Source organism: Archocentrus centrarchus, chromosome 22, assembly GCF_007364275.1.
Source record: "Archocentrus centrarchus isolate MPI-CPG fArcCen1 chromosome 22, fArcCen1, whole genome shotgun sequence".
Lineage (NCBI taxonomy): Eukaryota > Metazoa > Chordata > Actinopteri > Cichliformes > Cichlidae > Archocentrus > Archocentrus centrarchus.
Window position 1 is genome coordinate 28,701,468 of NC_044367.1, and position 18,511 is coordinate 28,719,978.

An 18,511-nucleotide genomic window follows, 5' to 3' on the forward strand; every position below is an offset into this window, starting at 1 on the left:
ACACCAAACATCTTGTGGATTTTGAAGCAAATCTTCCCAAACAGAATCACTGATGTGACAAAGATGGAGTTCATACAAAATTGAGTTTAAAAATACTTATTAATACAGCAAACACAGAGAGAAGCGTCTCATCAATAATGGATCATGGATGGATATGTGAGGATTTGTCTGCAGAGTTAGACAGAGACGGCATTGATAGGCACCGGATTCAAAGTTTAACTAGTGAACCAACAGCAAGAATCTCTGAGCTTCTCCTTCAAACATCATCCTGTTCGTCCAATGTGATTTATAGATATAGATATTTATAGATATAGATGTACTAGAGATCTGCCACTCAATGGAGTTTAAATCTAAAAGAGTTACCACAGGTGTTCCCACAGGGGCTTGGAATAAAATGAGAGACTGCACAGAGTTCTACTGAAAATGGTAAAACACAACTTTCAGTCTTGTTGCCTTTGAAATGGTTGCCTCAAAGACGGGGTCCAGCTCTGTGACCGCTGTTACCATCATCAGAGTGACTTTGGTGCATGAAAATGACATTAAAACAACACAGAATCAGTTTGCAGTTCAGTGAGCATGCAATCTGTTTGTGATAATGATTTAAATGTAATGTAATTATTATTCAGCTGGAATAAAATGGGAAAAAATGCAAATGTTTTTGCATTTAAATACACAGAAGCCAGAACCTCAGAATTTTGCAGGACTTCAATCTAACGCCACTGATGCTCAGCAGCTTTGTTTTTATATAGTTAAATAACCAGGTAACCAGTCAGCAGCAGTTATTTGCAAACTCTGTCTGAGTGACAGTCAGTCCAAGTTAGACTGCACTTGTTTGGAGGTCGGCTTTCTTCCACCAGGCAACCTGCAATCAAAGGTTGGTCACTGTAACTACAGCAGAAAAACAGCTGGGAAACCACCAATTTTGTGCAAGTCACAAGGAGGTTGCTGTCCTTTTTTTACTCTGGTGTGGCTGAGCCATTACTGATTTAGTAGAAAAATCCCAGGTGAGTGCTGCTTGTGAACCATCTCGAGTTCAGGAGCTCACTCCATTGAGTAACTGCCCAAGTGATCTCTCTTTGGATGAAGTCACCATTTAGCTCAGCAGTTCGGGTTCATGGAGCTGTCAGCATGTCTGTAGGCTTTAACCCTACGATTAAGCTCTTAGAACCATGCGTTGCAGATTCTCATACAGTAGCTTTAGTGTTTGCTCATTGTATTCAGGAGAACCACTCTGTTACAGTCACAGTCTATTTTCTTTATCCTCTGGGAGCATTTATCACTGAGCATGATTATTTACATTTTTAGCACTTTATCTGAAAATATAAAGTGTCAGTAAAAACATGAGACACAACTGAGTGGTGCATGTGTACACCAGTATATGTGTGAAAAAGCACAAGAGAAGAAGAGCCAGTGGTTGGTGGAGAAAATGGGGGCTGAAGGCTGGTGATGGGATTACCTGTGATTGCACCTTTAAGAGCACTCTCTTTTCCTTCATCCTTTTATCAAGCATTTCTCCATCCTTCTACACCAGGGGTGGGCAACTCCAGGCCTCGGGGGCCGGTGTCCTGCAGGATTTAGATGTGTCCCTGATCCAACACACCTGAATCAAATGGCTGAATTACATCCTCAGTTTGCAGTCAAGTTCTCCAGAGTCCTGCTAATGACTTCTATATGTGATTCAGGTGTGTTGGATCAGGAACACATCTAAAACCCACAGGACACCGGCCCCCGAAGCCTGGAGTTGCCCACCCCTGTTCTGCACTGTGCATAGCTTTCCCCGCATCCCTCATTCACTCCTCCTCTGTTTCACTCTGTCCACCACACTGTATTTCTTTACTTAATAGCAGTGACTTATGTCTCTGAGTGGTGTATAGATAGAGCCGCAGAGTTAATCAATGAAATGCACTGCTGCACTGCAGGAGCATTGGCTGAGCCCTGGCTAGCTCACACACACACACACACACACACACACACACACACACACACACACACACACACACACACACACACTGCATTCTCTTTGGCCTCCAATGGAGAAACAGACCAAAGCAGGGAAAGTAAAAGTAGACACACAAAGCTAATTTTCCAGTGTCTGCTTAATCCTACTATGAGATGGCAAAGTTATTTACTGGCAGTGCTGAAGTGCCAAAACAGTTTGGGCATATACCAAGAGTTGCGGTCATAAAAATCTCATTATAGTATGAGAAAAACAGTTTTCCCCAAACCATGCCTCCCGTTTACTGAGCAGAATCCAGTTCATTAAATGAAGTAAAAGTTCTGTTATTGTGAAAAGAAAAGCTAAAGTGTAAAATTTCACACTTTGAATTGCACTGTGGATTTTCACAAAGCTCCCACAACTCTTGGCTGATCTTCACATGATTGCATCAGAAGTCTCTCTGCACGGAGGAGGCCCTTTCTTGTGTTTTTTTTTATAAATAAAAGGATCATCAAAGTTTCCCTGTAAGACATTTGTGGATGCTCACCTCTGAATTCTTCTCTCAGGTCAAGGTGAGCAGCAACGCAGTCATACAGTCAGGAATTCCTGACTGCCACGTGTGTTTTGACAGCTGTCAGCCTGCTGCTGCCCGGTGTGTTTTATCCTCACAGGGAGACACCCCAGAATCCGTCCTCTTTATCAGCAAATTTAAATTAAACAAATCTCACCACAGCTTGTGCCGGTCCTCCGGCGTTCCCTTCGTTAATTAGACGTCTAAAAATATCAAACCCCTCCAAGACTTAATTAACCCATGGACTCCATTTGGTAGATGGTGTCTGTCTGTCTTTGGAGGGGAGATGAGTGACTTTTATCGGTGTGTGTGTGTGTGTGTGTGTGTGTGTGTGTGTGTGTGTGTGTGTGTGTGTGTGTGTGTGTGTGTGTGTGTGTGTGTGTGTGTGTGAGAGTATGTCCGTATGGGTGTGTACATGCCCCAGTTAAGGTCATGTTTTTGTATAGTAGGAATCACAGCAAGCTTTTGTGTTCGTAATTCATTAATTCATTTAACTCCTTTTGCCATGTTGTCAGGTTGTTGACCCAGAATTTGGAGTTTTGTCATTTTTTAAATTTATTTTGGGTTTTGAGAAGTGTTTCTGTTTCTGTTAATAGTGCTTTGTGATTTTGTTGCAGTTATTATTGAGTTTGTTCTGTTCCCTCTTTCAGTTTACCCTGTTTCCCGCTGTTACACGTGTTCTCAGGTCTGTCTTCCCCTGTTTAGTTAATCCCTGTTCTATCTTAGTAGTCTTCTTCCTGTGTGTTTACCAGTGAGTTTCAGTTGTGTTCCTTGGTGTTTCCAGTCTCCATGATTACCTGGTGTGTATTTATTGTGTGAGTCTCCCCTTGCCCTTTGTCGTGTCGCCCCTCTTGGCTCTCTCGCTCTCCGGTGTTTCCCAGTTTTCCTCCAGGATGGCTCCTCGATCGTGTTCCCTGTTTTCGGACTGTGTGCGTTCCTCTCTGCAGTGTTGCAATAAATGTTCACCTCCATCTACGGCATTCTGGGTTTGGGTCCTCAGTCTACCACCACACTTCACACAGCATTCCTATCCAACACAACTTCTTCAATGATAACATCACAAAATACACTCTGCCACTTTATTAGGTATAACGCTTTGACTGCTTGTTCACACACATTTATAATCAGCCGGCAGCAACTCAGTGCATATAGGTGTGTAGACATGGTCAAGACGATGTGCTGAAGTTCAAACCGAGCTTCAGAATGGGGAAGAAATGTTCGATTCAGTTATATTTATATAGCTCCAAATCACAACAAACAGTCGCCTCAAGGTGCTTTGTATTGTAAAGTAAAGACCCTACAATAATACAGAGAAAACCCAACAGTCAGCATGACCCCCTATGAGCAGCACTTGGTGACAGTGGGAAGGAAAAACTCCCTTTAACAGGAAGAAACCTCCAGCAGAACCAGGCTCAGGGAGGGGGGGTCATCTGCTGAGGGGGGCAGAGATTAATAATAATTAATGATTAAATACAGAGTGAGGCATAAACAAAGTAAAAGAGGTGAATGAAAAGAAACAGTGCATTATGTGAACCCCCCAGCAGCCTAGGCCTATAGCAGCATAACTAAGGGAGGGTTCAGGGTCACCTGGTCCAGCCCTAACTATAAGCTTGATCATAAAGGAAAGTTTTAAGCCTAATCTTAAAAATAGAGAGGGTGTCTGTCTCCTGAATCCAAGCTGGGAGCTGGTTCCACAGAAGAGGGGCCTGAAAGCTGAAGGCTCTGCCTCCCATTCTATGTGATGTGCAAACATTAATACTGGGGCATCAGTGGCAGTGGGAAGTCATTTATTTCCAGAATATAAATACAACATGGGATTATCTTTGTTTATCTATCTTTCCTGTGTAAAACTGATAAAACTTTTATCTGTAGTAAATACCCTTTTGAATAATATTCACATTTAACCTGCTGTTTTTCCTACCGATGGCATTTGTATCAGAAAGTGATTACAGTCATGTATCTGATGCATTAATGGCATTTGAATGTAGCCTATCTCCTCCTGACATTTGCCACTGTTAGTCAGCTTCCACCAAGTTCATGTCTGAACCTGTGAATGGTGTTAGTCACTGATTGGCCGGGGAAACACATAATTAGCATTATGAGCATAAACAAAGTATTTGTCCTGTGCTGTGGTTTGTGGAAATTTTAAAACTCTTCTTTACTGTAATGGAGTCAGAGTTACTATGAAGTCAAAAAAATGTGGCTCAAGTCAGATTTAACACAATAAAAACTGGAGAACAGCTCCAGAAAGATGTGAAAGTGACAGCATCAGAGAACTGTTCAGCGTCCACACAGAGTTTAATGATGACTGACAGCGTCGCATCATGTAAAAGCTTGGCTGGCTGTGCTCCTAACATCACAGACAATTAGCAGAGTGCAACAAGGTTAATCTGAAAATCAGACCAGAAAACATGGAAATAGGAGCAAGAGGGGTATCTGCCTCTGTGACTGTGGAGGGTATCTGCCTCTGTGACTGTGGAGGGTATCTGCCTCTGTGACTGTGGAGGGTATCTGCCTCTGTGACTGTGGAGGGTATCTGCCTCTGTGACTGTGGAGGGTATCTGCCTCTGTGACTGTGGAGGGTATCTGCCTCTCTGTGACTGTGGAGGGTATCTGCCTCTGTGACTGTGGAGGGTATCTGCCTCTCTGTGACTGTGGAGGGTATCTGCCTCTGTGACTGTGGAGGGTATCTGCCTCTCTGTGACTGTGGAGGGTATCTGCCTCTGTGACTGTGGAGGGTATCTGCGTCTGTGACTGTGGAGGGTATCTGCCTCTCTGTGACTGTGGAGGGTATCTGCCTCTCTGTGACTGTGGAGGGTATCTGCCTCTCTGTGACTGTGGAGGGTATCTGCCTCTCTGTGACTGTGGAGGGTATCTGCCTCTCTGTGACTGTGGAGGGTATCTGCCTCTGTGACTGTGGATGGTATCTGCCTCTCTGTGACTGTGGAGGGTATCTGCCTCTGTGACTGTGGAGGGTATCTGCCTCTCTGTGACTGTGGAGGGTATCTGCCTCTCTGTGACTGTGGAGGGTATCTGCCTCTGTGACTGTGGAGGGTATCTGCCTCTGTGACTGTGGAGGGTATCTGCCTCTGTGACTGTGGAGGGTATCTGCCTCTCTGTGACTGTGGAGGGTATCTGCCTCTGTGACTGTGGAGGGTATCTGCCTCTGTGTAAGTGAGGCTGAGGTCCTGACTCAGCTGTTACTGCCACAGTAATTCAGTTCTGTTGTTTAAAAAGAGAAAAGTGTTCATATGAAAGAGAGAGAGGGAGTATCAGAAAGAGTGCAATCAGCTTGTGAACAATCATCACTGGTTCATTTTATCAGTGGGTTTAATGAGCTACAATGCAGAAACATAATGACTTTTCTGTGTGTTGGTCTAATGGCATGTGCCATAATGGAGTCACCGCTTTCCTTTGCAGTGTGATAATGATTCACAAACTAATTTTGCTCCACATCATCTGTACAAATAACACAGTTACATGGTAACAGTTACATGTGTTCTGCTTGAAATGGTTTCAAATAACAAAGCAGCCTATCTGAGCAAAGCATGTATGACTAATATTAAAGTGCAATAACCTCCGGTTACTGTGCTGCCATAGAGCCTGTTTGCAACACTCTGATTGTCTTCCTGTTCGCTCCACATTCGGCATTAGAGACCATCGTCATGTTGCTCGTTCAGTCTGAAATGTTCACGCCGTATGCAATAAAGGCAGGCGGTGAGTGCTCTCACTCTGAATGGGATAATGGTGATTCTGACGTGGACACTCAATTACCTGGTTTAACGAGTGAAAGAAAATTGCAACGTATACGCTGCCTGGCTTGTTTTGATGGCAGGTTTCCACGTCCGACAGCTACGACAGAGCAAGCAAAGGCATCTCCTTTTTTCTCTAGTTTCAAGCTTTTCTTCCACCAGTAATTATGATCAACAGCCCAGCCAAACCTGGCCAAAGTGCAGAAATGCTAAAACACTGCACAGCTGTGGAAGCTGTGTGAAGGCTTTAATGTGTGTTGACTCATCAAGAAAAGGATCTGCGTAGCTCAATGGGTGGAACAAACTCTGCCAAAGGTAGGGGGTTCAATTCAAGTGTCTATCAAATCACTGGAAAATGTTATAACAGTTTTATGGCTTCAGTGTTATAAAATTACTACATTCACATGCAGAAGCTGAGGCACCCAGCTTAGGATTTGTGTTACTGTGTTAAGTAAGTAAAAATATCTCACTGCTGTGGCTCGTTCACAGTCATAAGTAAAGAAGAGCTGATCCAAATGTGGAAATATTCTTACTCACAAAACAATCAGCAACCTGCAGAAACAAAGGATGGCAAATTGTGTTTGGGTAGCTGCATACTCAGTGTGTGATGTGAAAATGGCAGGAGTCAGGAACTGTAGGTTTGCTGTAAAGGGGATTCAAGAGTACTGTTTGACTGGAAAAGACATTCTGGAAGTTTCAGTAGTCTCGAGAGGTGCAGTGATCAGACAGGTCTGGTCAGAAACCATCTGGCATCTGCTGATCGTGAGGAAAACATGCATTCCCCAACCAGCTGTGAGAGTCATGAGCTGAAATCGGTCACAAATGATGCTGCACCAAAAATCTCCTCCACTCGCAGATTGCAGTGGTTGCCTGTAGTTTGCAAAGAAGACACCCACTTGTCTGCAAACACTTGCTAACTACTACTTGAGCAGTAGTAAAATTGGAAAAAGTAGTAGTTAGGCCCAATAGTGAGTGCAGTTAATGAGTGTTTGGAGACAAATCGGCATGGCTGTCACCGTCTTTTGACATAAATATAATAAAAACTCTGCAGAAAGACCTCAAAGGATGGCTCAAGAATCTGAAAGCCTATGCAGCAGTGAAAATTCCTCCAAACCAAATTTGAAAGACTGACTTCAGAAAGTCTGTGTAGGTTCTGTCATCCAGGTCACAGTAGTCTCTGGAGCTTGAAAAAAGGGGCGACTGGACTTCTTTTTGGTTCTTGAAGACTTCCACCTTTTGGTCTGAGAACTGAAGAAGCCTTTCGGCTGAGAGGTGAAACATCTTCAAGAAACAAAAAGAAGCCCAGTCGCCCTTTTTTTCAAGCTCCAGAGACTTCAGAAGCTGGTGTCTGCCAAAGAGGGCGCTACACGCTGACCTTTCTGGCTGTTTTCCTTTATTGGTGTTCTGAAGCTGTTAAACAGAATGGGTAATGTTGAGTTACACCTTTTGGTTAATCAGGTTTTAGTCTCACAGTAATCCACATTTTGATTTGACTTGGTCCTCTAAGAAAAACCCCAGCCCTTTGTTACTGTTTAAAATATTTAATAAAATGAATTTTTTAATTCAATTCAATTCAATTTTATTTATTTAGCGCCAAATCACAACAAACAGTCGCCTCAAGGTGCTTTGTATTGTGGGTAAAGACCCTACAATAATACAGAGAAAACCCAACAGTCAAAACGACCCCCTATGAGCAGCACTTGGTGACAGTGGGAAGGAAAAACTCCCTTTAACAGGAAGAAACCTCCACAGAACCAGGCTCAGGGAGGGGGGGGGCATCTGCTGAGAGGAGAGAAAAAAAGACATGCTGTGGAAGAGAGACAGAGATTAATAACAATTAATGATTAAATGCAGAGTGGAGTATAAACAGAGTAAATAAGGTGAATGAAAAGAAACAGTGCATTATGGGAACTCCCCAGCAGCCTAGGCCTATAGCAGCATAACTAAGGGAGGGTTCAGGGTCACCTCCCATTCTACTTTTAAGTATCCTAGGAACCACAAGTAAGCCAGCAGTCTGAGAGCAAAGTGCTCTGTTGGGGTGATATGGCACTATGAGGTCTTTGAGATAAGATGGGGCCTGATTATTCAAGACCTTGTATGTGAGGAGAAGGATTTTAAATTCTATTCTAGATTTAACAGGGAGCCAATGAAGTGAAGCCAATATGGGAGAAATCTGCTCTCTCTTTCTAGTCCCTGTCAGTACTCTAGCTGCAGCATTTTGGATCAGCTGAAGGCTTTTCAGGGAGCTTTTAGGACAGACTGATAATAATGAATTACAATAATCCAGCCTAGAAGTAATAAATGCATGAATTAGCTTTTCAGCATCACTCTGAGAAAGGATGTTTCTAATTTTAGAAATATTGCACAAATGCAAAAAAGCGGTCCTACATATTTGTTTAATATGTGCATTGAAGGACATATCCTGGTCAAAAATGACTCCAAGATTTCTCACAGTGTTACTGGAGGCCAAAGTAATGCCATCCAGAGTAAGTATCTGGTTAGACACCATGTTTCTAAGATTTGTGGGGCCGAGTACAAGAATTTCAGTTTGATCTGAATATAGAAGCAGGAAATTAGAGGTCATCCAGGCCTTAATGTCTTTAAGACATTCCTGCAGTTTAACTAATTGATGTGTGTCATCTGGCTTCATTGATAGGTAAAGCTGAGTATCATCTGCATAACAATGAAAATTGATGCAATGCTTTCTAATAATACTGTCTAAGGGAAGCATGTATAATGTAAATAGAATTGGTCCTAGCACAGAACCCTGTGGAACTCCATAATTAACCTTAGTGTGTGAAGAAGACTCCCCATTTACATGAACAAATTGGAGTCTATGAGATAAATATGATTCAAACCACTGCAGTGCAGTACCTTTAATACCTATAGTATGCTCTAATCTGTGTCGTTTTGACTGTTGGGTTTTCTCTGTATTATTGTAGGGTCTATACCCACAATACAAAGCGCCTTGAGGCGACAGTTTGTTGTGATTTGGCGCTATATAAATAAAATTGAATTGAAATTGAATTGAAATTGTAATAAAATGTTATGGTCAACAGTATCAAAGCTGCACTGAGGTCCAACAGGACAAGAACAGAGATGAGTCCACTGTCAGAGGCTCTAAGAAGATCATTGGTAACCTTCACTAATGCTGTTTCTGTACTGTGATGAATTCTGAAACCTGACTGAAACTCTTCAAATAAACCGTTCCTCTGCAGATGATCAGTTAGCTGTTTTACAACTACTCTTTCAAGAGTCTTTGAGAGAAAAGGAAGGTTGGAGATTGGCCTATAATTAGCTAAGACAGCTGGGTCAGTGATGGCTTTTTAAGTAGAGGTTTAATTACAGCCACCTTGAAGGTCTGTGGTACATAGCCAACTAATAAAGACTGATTGATCATTTTTAAGATTGAAGCATCAATAATTGGAAAGACTTCTTTGAACAGTCTAGTAGGAATGGGATCTAATAAACATGTTGCTGGTTTGGAGGAAGTAACTATTGAAGTTAACTCTGAAAGATCAACTGGAGCAAAAGAGTCTAAACAAATACCAGCAGTGCTGAAAGCAGCCGAACATGAAGAATAATCTTTGAGATGGTTATGAATAATTTTTTTCTCGAATGTCTAAAATTTTATTTGTAAAGAAATCCATGAAGTCACTACTAGTTAACGTGAAAGGAATACTCGGCTCTACAGAGCTCTGACTCTTTGTCAGCCTGGCTACAGTGCTGAAAACAAACCTGGGGTTGTTCTTATTTTCTTCAATTAATGATGAGTAGTAAGATGTCCTAGCTTTACGGAGGGCTTTTTTATAGAGCAACAAACTCTTTTTCCAGGCTAAATGAGCATCTTCTAATTTAGTGAGACGCCATTCCCTCTCCAGCTTTCGAGTTATCTGCTTTAAGCTGTGCGTTTGTGAATTATACCACGGAGTCAGGCACTTCTGATTTGAAGCTTTCCTTTTCAGAGGAGCCACAGTATCCAAAGTTATACGCAGTGAGGATGTAAAACTATTGACGAGATAATCGACCTCACTGGGAGCAGAGTTTAGGTAGCTGCTCTGCACTGTAAATGTAATTTTACATAATGAATGCTACTACACCAATAATAGAAGTAACATTTCTCCAGTAAGCAAAGCAATTATTTGTAAAGCAGGAGTGAGCAGTGCAGAGGGGAGTTACAGTAAAAACACATTTAGTAATAAATGTGTTCTATCAATAGTGAATGAAATGATACATAAAAGAGGTCATTTGGTTTACTTTAGCTTTACGCAGCAGTTTAAACTCTCTGAACACAAAGTTAGCAGTTCTGTAGTACGGAGCAGTTAGCAGCTGAAAACATAATGAATAATACATTCATCAAGTGGTCTGAACATGCTTCTAAACAGTTACTGTTTGTCTACCAGCAGCTTCTCTGCAACAGCAATTAATGTTGCATTTACAGCTGGTTGCTCTGCTCCCAGGTGGCAACAAAAAGTCAATTTTTACAGTTAATAAACTAGCACTGAACCGGCATGCTACATCATGTGTCTTTGTTATTCCCTCGTTGTACAAGGTGCCCCAGGATGAGTGGGGGGGTTATCCTGGAGGAGGGAAGGATGATGAGATACCTTGCCGTCGGATGCGGAGCAGCAGCTATGTTAAAGCCATGGGGGACGAGGAGAGCGGGGAGTCAGACTCCAGCCCCAAGACATCGCCTCAGAAGTCGGTGCGGCCAGATGCCCTGGTCAAGGCCATCATCAGACCCAGGGATCTGCTGGACTCCCAGAGGTATGACACATGCTAAATAGAAGGTTTAGTAATTAATGTTGTTTGGCTCTTTTTCACTTTTATTTTCCTTGCAGGTTCATGTTTAGTGACTCAGTGTCCCTGTAGTGCCGGCACAAAGCAAACAACATGTACCTTAAACACATGCATGCTCATTTTATGTCCTGAACACAACCATTTTTGGATATTAATGTGGTCAAATATGCTACATGTTTTTAAGTTTATTAAAAAACAACAACACACAATAATACCAGTGAAAATCTAAGTATTGGTTTGAGTCATTTTATCTATGTGTCCTTCAGGACCTCTGTGGGATCCCAAAGGGAGCTTCTTGATTGCACCACTGGGGGGCGCTGCTTTGAAAAGCCCACATGAACTACTACTATTATCATTAAAGTTTAAGCTTGAGGGTCTATTACAAAAGACTGACATACTTCATGTCTTTTGGCTGTACAGCAGCTGTTTTCACCCACAGTCTAAAAATGCTGTCACTTTATTTCCTGTCTCTTTAAGTCCTGATTGGTCAGCTGGCCTGATGATAACAAGGGAAAATAACATTGGTTATGTACTGTAACCCCAGTGTAGTCGCACTCCCGTAAGAGCTGTCTGCTGATAACAAAGCAGTGCATCAGACTGAAATGCACAGTGGTGTTACCATTTCTTAAATGATGTGCATTGTGCCCATTTATTTTTCAAATATGTGATGACAGGATAAAAAGTCAGCTGAGGTTGGGTTAAGTCTTAGTCTGCATATGAATGATAGAGGAGTGAAACGTGAAGCCAGTGTGGGAGTGCCTCACGATGAAAGCTACAGCTGGTTGCTCAGAGGTTGAGTGTGCAACATCTTCATCCTTTGGTGACAACTTTGTATCACAAGGTGACTGCACGGGTTGCCTGGTGTCTCCAAACAATCGCAGTCTGATTTGGACTGACTGCAGTCATTCTCAGATTGGTGATGATTTGCATATAATTGCCAACCAGTTGTGTGCTGGTTATATTCCTCTATTACATCTGCACTCTTCTGAAGCATGGTTTATAAGGCAGTTTGTTTTCCCTGTGAAACCCTGAAGCTGTGACCAGAGTAAACATTAACACCTCTTTAAATGAATTCATTTTTGATGTAATTTCACAGTTAGGATTGTGTTTTTAGGAGTGCTGTTTACCTCACTGTTATTCTCTCATGCACAATCCCCCTAGCACTAGTTTATTGTCTCATATTTGCCACCAGCACCATCAGTGTCAAGCCCCTGATAGCTGAACCTCGCGGTCATCAGAATTCTTTCATGGGTTTCATATCAGCTGGAAGAAAATGTTGGGCGCATTCTTCTGGGATGTGTCCTGTTAAATGCTGAGGAAATCGAAGGCTTTTCTTCTGATAACTTTATGGTGGAAGAGAAAAAAATAAGAGGATTACAAGATAAGACACAGGAAAATAACAAACAATGATGTCACAGAGAGATACAAGCAGAGTTACTTTGATTATTGTATTTACAAATCCGTTAGATTAGAATCAAATTAGACACTAAAGCACTGAGATCAGCAAGAAAAGAGCAAAATATGCTCACGTGCATCAAAGACATCCTTCAGTAACAGATATTTGTTTGTCTGCATGTTTTTCTTAGGTTGTGTTACCATTAACGGGAATTATAAAACAGAGATGATGCGCTGCAAAGATCCTTGCTGTTTTTAATTGGTGTTGTGCGTTGGGGTATTTGTCTGTTTTTGTGTTGCCTCACAGCCCATTATTTCCTGAAGTTTTTGAGATTCACTTTTCAATTTCTAACCCACAAATGAGACTATTCTAGTGTTATTTATCATTTTACTATGCTGGCTTTTATGGTTTTAAATTGCATTTTAACAGTCCTCCACATACTAAACGATCACATTGTGTTTGTCAGATTCCTGTTTTTCAGTTATTTTTAAAAGATGGCGACTTCACTGCTGCTTCTTCTTCAAAGGACCGATGCTTCTTCTCTCACTGCAGAATGTGAAAACAGTGATTACAGCCGAGATTCACAAGAGTATTTTAATAATGTGACAATTTAAAGATATCCTGCTTTTCCAAAACACAGTGTTTTTATCTGCCTCTGCGCTGGTATATTGAGTGCATTTACCAGCCGAGTGCAGGGGGATCCATTAAAGACCTGCAGCCTCATTTTAGATAGCACAAAGCCTGATTTTACTTTCTCATTTTTAGACACTTAGATGCTTTCTTTCCTTTTATCAAGACAGTAGGGCAAAAAGTGTGGACCAAGATCAAAGGCAGATAGTCTGTGGTGGCTCTGTGATCTGCACAGATGATTGTGATGTTTTTCTGTGAGGCTTTGATTTAAGTAGAAGAGCTTTTTTAGAATTAGCTCTAAATCTAACTTTTAATTCACTTGTTTTTCATCCTGTTAACTCGAAGGACTCTTTAGCTCAGGTGACGGCAGGAAGTCTTGTGTTTCTCCAAAACCTTGGAGACCAAATTGTGGATAATGTGGAAGGTGGACTAAGTCCTCGTGGAATGTCAATAAGCTGCTTAGAGCCAATGATGTTGGTGAAAAAAGTGGGTTTAAATAATCTTGTTTGACCCCAATTATTTCTATATAAAAAGTACTCAGGTAATGGCATTAATACTGAACTACTTAATCATTATTATTAACAAAAAATGCACCTTCTCTGCTGAATTTATCAGAAATTTGGCCAGAATTATCATGGCTGTGGCTTCGGTTTGGTGTTGCTTCTGCTGCATAATGTCAGTATCTCCTGTTCAGTTTCATGCCATGTGTTTCACTCGGGGAGGAGAAAAAATTCATCACAGCGCTGCTGCAACTTCTGCATAAATCACACTGTCTGTCTGCTCAGCTTCTGGTCGGCACAAGCCCAAAAGCAAATGATGACATAAATTGGAGACATTATGCAAAGATGACCTTGTGTCTGACCTCAGTGTAGAGTGCAGCCAGTGACAGCCCCATAGTTTGCGGTATGTATTGTCAGACAGTCACAGTAAGAGACATGACACGCACACTGATGAGTCCCTCCATCTTATTGTTGTGTCCTTGCTTCTCAGGCAGCTTTTAAAAAGCTTTTCCATCACTCAGAATTCAGTTTTTCCACAGAAGCATGGATACATCAGTGAGCAACACCCACAGAATCCATTAATGCACCTCAACCCTCGTGAAAACACAGACACGGGCACACCAAAAGGATTAATTGTGAGCTTTTCTGGCAAAGTGTTTGTGACGTCTCTCTGCAGGATAACGGGAGAAGGAAGTAGGTCAGCAGATATCCAGAAACCAGCTTCTGCTGTTAAATACTTCCCTTTCATGGCTACATAACAAGCCAGATATAGGATGACGAATGAAATGTTATGGATTGGAATCGGAGAGGATCATACTGATATGAGGAGTTGTCAAAGGCTCTTTTACATAATGATTTAAAGTATGAGGCAGCATCAGTGAGGTGTGCAACTTTTCTCACGTCTTGCAAAGCTTTCCATCACCATCCATTTTAAACAGCTGTAAACAGTAAATGATTTATGAAGATGCAACAGCAGGAAGGGCTATCAGCTGCCATTATTGTCCTCCAAGGCTCTTCAGAATAATAGCCCTCTCAGTGGTTAGACAGAGTCTGCTGGGCTCTGCTGAAAGCAAGATATTGACAAGCATGGATCAGGCTGTGCGGCCTGCCTCCGAGCCCATTGACAGCATTTAGTTTGCAGGAGAAGGTTGGACGGTGCATTCATTTTAAATGCCAGGAACATCCCCAAAGGGGTCATTACTGAAGAGTACTAATACTCCACTGATCGCTCTCTTAGAATATCATAATGTGGCATCCAACAGTTTGGGATTGACTTAGCACAGCACTAAAAGAGCCTGGTTGTATCAGCAGATGCATCTAAATGCATATGTGCTGTATATTGGGATTACAGTTGCAGAAGAGAAACGACAAAGATGTGTAAGGTAACTGAAACATTTTGTCTAAAGGTGAAAATGCCCCAGTCAGCAGTTATCTCAGTACATACCTTTTTTAAAGAGCTTGTATGACACTGAAGAAGAACCGTGGACCGTTCTTCCTTACAGAATCGCTTCAGCTCAGCAGTACACTCAAATGTCTTGTGTGAACAGCTCTCTTGAGGTAGTTCCACAGCATCTATGTCAGGTTAAGGTTCGAGCTCTGACCAGACCACTTCAAAAAATGCATTTTCTTTCAAGTGCATCTGTAGTAGATTTAGTTCAAAGTTTGTTGTTCTGCTGCATCACCCAAACTCCACTAACCTTTAGCTGATGGGCACCCACGCTGGTATTAATCAGTAAAATACCTGAGAGATTTGAGAGTTCATTTTACTCTTGATTAGCATGAACTGTTCAGGTCCAGAGACAGAAAAACATCCACAAATCACAAATATTGCCCCTCTGGGACATATGCTGCATGTTCTTTTTATTTAATCTGGCTATAAATACAAATTCACAATGCTCCTTTTTTTCTGGGGAGCAGCAGCTTCTGTGTGGTCTTTAAAATAGCCAGCCCAACATGTGGGGAGAGTAGCCCTAGCACTCAATATAGTTTGCCTAATGTCGAAACCCCAATTTTCTTTCAAGCTTCTCCTTCCAAGGAAACTCACACATCACATATGCTAGCTTGAGTGTTTTTTCACTTACAGTACTCTACCCCACTCCTGCAGTCCCGTGTCATTGATTGGACACCAGGTTTGATAACTCATGACCCCAATTAGTTTTTGATGATGCCATTAACCTCGGGGTTATGGCCATAGGTTTTTCAATTACATTTACACACTAATTCCAACCTACCTACACTGTGAATGACTGAATTATGGTTTCATTACAGAACAATACAATAGCACAATAATGTACATGTTTGTTCATAAGTTCTCGTTGTTTGTCTTACAACTTGTAACCATAGATGACAAAATTAAAATGGATTAGTTGAATTATTTTGTTTGTTTTTACATATTTAAGTTTTAATATCTGTGAAACCGTTTACCTGATTTGGACTGTTTTAAAGAATATAATTTGTACACTCACTAATCAGCCAATGAGATGGCAGTATGTCAGTGCATTTAGACACACAGACATGGTGAAGGTGACCTGCTGAAGTTCAAACCAAGCATCAAAATGGGGAAAAAAGGTGAATGAATGAAGGCAGCACTGAAGATAAGAGGTACTAACAAGGTGTACCTAATAAAGTGGCTGGTGAGTGTATATGAGAAGCAGTAAATTAAATATCAGTCCCACTTAACTGTGGTTTTTCTGCTGGCCTCCAAATCTGCTGTCAGAGCTCAAACATCCAAATATTTTAAGGACTTCAAACATCCATCATTCACTGTTAACTCCATATTCATAGAGCCATGGAGCCATAGAGCCATGAAGTCATGGAACCATAGAGCCATAAAGCCATGGAGCCATAGAGCCATGAAGTCATGGAACCATAGAGCCATGAAGTCATGGAACCATAGAGCCATAAAGCCATGGAGCCATAGAGCCATAAAGCCATGGAGCCATAGAGCCATGAAGTCATGGAACCATAGAGCCATGAAGTCATGGAACCATAGAGCCATAAAGCCATGGAGCCATAGAGCCATGAAGTCATGGAACCATAGAGCCATAAAGCCATGGAACCATAGAGCCATGAAGACATGGAACCATAGAGCCATAAAGCCATGGAACCATAGAGCCATAAAGCCATGGAACCATAGAGCCATGAAGTCATGGAACCATAGAGCCATAAAGCCATGGAACCATAGAGCCATAAAGCCATGGAACCATAGAGCCATAAAGCCATGGAACCATAGAGCCATAAAGCCATGGAACCATAGAGCCATGAAGCCATGGAACCATAGAGCCATGAAGCCATGGAATCATAGATCCATAAAGCCATGGAACCATAGAGCCATAAAGCCATGGAACCATAGAGCCATAAAGCCATGGAACCATAGAGCCATAAAGCCATGGAACCATAGAGCCATAAAGCCATGGAACCATAGAGCCATGAAGCCATGGAACCATAGAGCCATAAAGCCATGGAACCATAGAGCCATAAAGCCATGGAACCATAGAGCCATAAAGCCATGGAACCATAGAGCCATAAAGCCATGGAACCATAGAGCCATGCACTGTAAACCCAAATTTTGATTCCACTTAAAATACTGAGTTCATATTACTTAAAATTATCTAGAATGTTACTTGTTAATGCTGAGTAGACTGTACTTTTTTGATGGTCTATCTTATTGTAATCATGTGTTTGAGTTCAAACAACTTAATATTGTCAAGTTTTGCGCCTGCTAAAAATCTAGTTTATACCAGTTTAAACAGACTGAAATAATGAGCAGTGGCATGATGGTTAACACTGCTGCCTCTCAGGTAGAATGCCATCTAGAAGGTCTGGGTTCAAGTCCACCTTGGCCCAGGCCTCTCGCTGTGTGGAGTATGAAATAGCAGATATTTGGTCCTTTTGTTTGGTTTTTGTTCACAACTCTCTCTCGTATAGTTTTTCATTGTTCCATGGACAAATGTTATTTGTAAATGTTAACGTACCAGCATTCAGCAGGGCTGAGTTTTATCATGTTTGCTTATTTACCAAATTTAAACAGACACAGTTCAACACTGTAAAAAATATTTGTGGGCAGCATGGTGGTGTGGTGGGTAGCACTGCTACCTCACAGCTAGAATGCCATCTAGAAGGTCTGGGTTCAAGTCCACCTTGGGCTGGGCCTCTTGCTGTGTGGAGTTTGTATGTTCTCCCTGTGTCTGTATCAGGGTTATAATAGTTTTGGATTTTACATTATAGTTTAGTTTTAGTTAGTTTTTACTTTTTTTTCTCTAATTCAGTTAGTTTTAATTAGTTTTCAGAGTGGTTTTGCTCGTTTTTATTAGTTTTTATTTTTGGTTTTATGCTTAGTTTTAGTTAGTTTTAGTTAGTTTCAGTATTAGTTTTAGTATTTTCATACTTAATCAGGTACCCTTTAAAGATACCCTTTAAAGAAATATATTCAGCAACCAACTGTTCACAGACAGCAGAACTACGTGCTAAATGTGTGTAATATTAAGGACACACATGAACATCAACAGGGAGAAACTGCTAACAATATGAACTCCAAAACTCGATAAATTCTACAATAAACTCCCAATAAAGTTCAGCCTCAGTGCAGCAGATTAATAACAGCTACATGTGGTGTTTGACAAAAACAAACTCCTTGAAGGAGTCAAAGCTCAAATCCAGCTGCATCCTGATGTTCTCTCCACCTGATGCTGCTTCTGTTTTGGAGCTAGCTTGGTTAGATGCTCGCTGATTAGACTTGCAGGGTCTTTGCGGCCTATGTAGCCTACGGAAGTGTCCGACATCATGTCCGCATTTATGCTTGCGTAGCTGGATTGCGTGTGTTAATTACCTTGTGGTTGTGTGCTGGGGTTTTTTGGTCCTTGCTCTTTGTGCTCAGTTTTTAGGGTGCAAACATATTTGTCCCTGTTTTTTCACTTTCTTCATTTC

The 18,511-nt window shown here is 41.6% G+C and overlaps 1 protein-coding gene across 1 annotated transcript in view; it reads left to right on the forward strand.

The window, feature by feature from the left end:
• The window catches only part of dlgap2a (discs, large (Drosophila) homolog-associated protein 2a), a 186,811-nt gene that overhangs the window by 122,895 nt on the left and 45,405 nt on the right, over positions 1 to 18,511 (forward strand). The window contains exon 7 of the mRNA XM_030719179.1: positions 10,812 to 11,026. Coding sequence (XP_030575039.1) covers positions 10,812 to 11,026 — 215 coding nt within the window. The remainder of the gene's footprint in view (positions 1 to 10,811; positions 11,027 to 18,511) is intronic.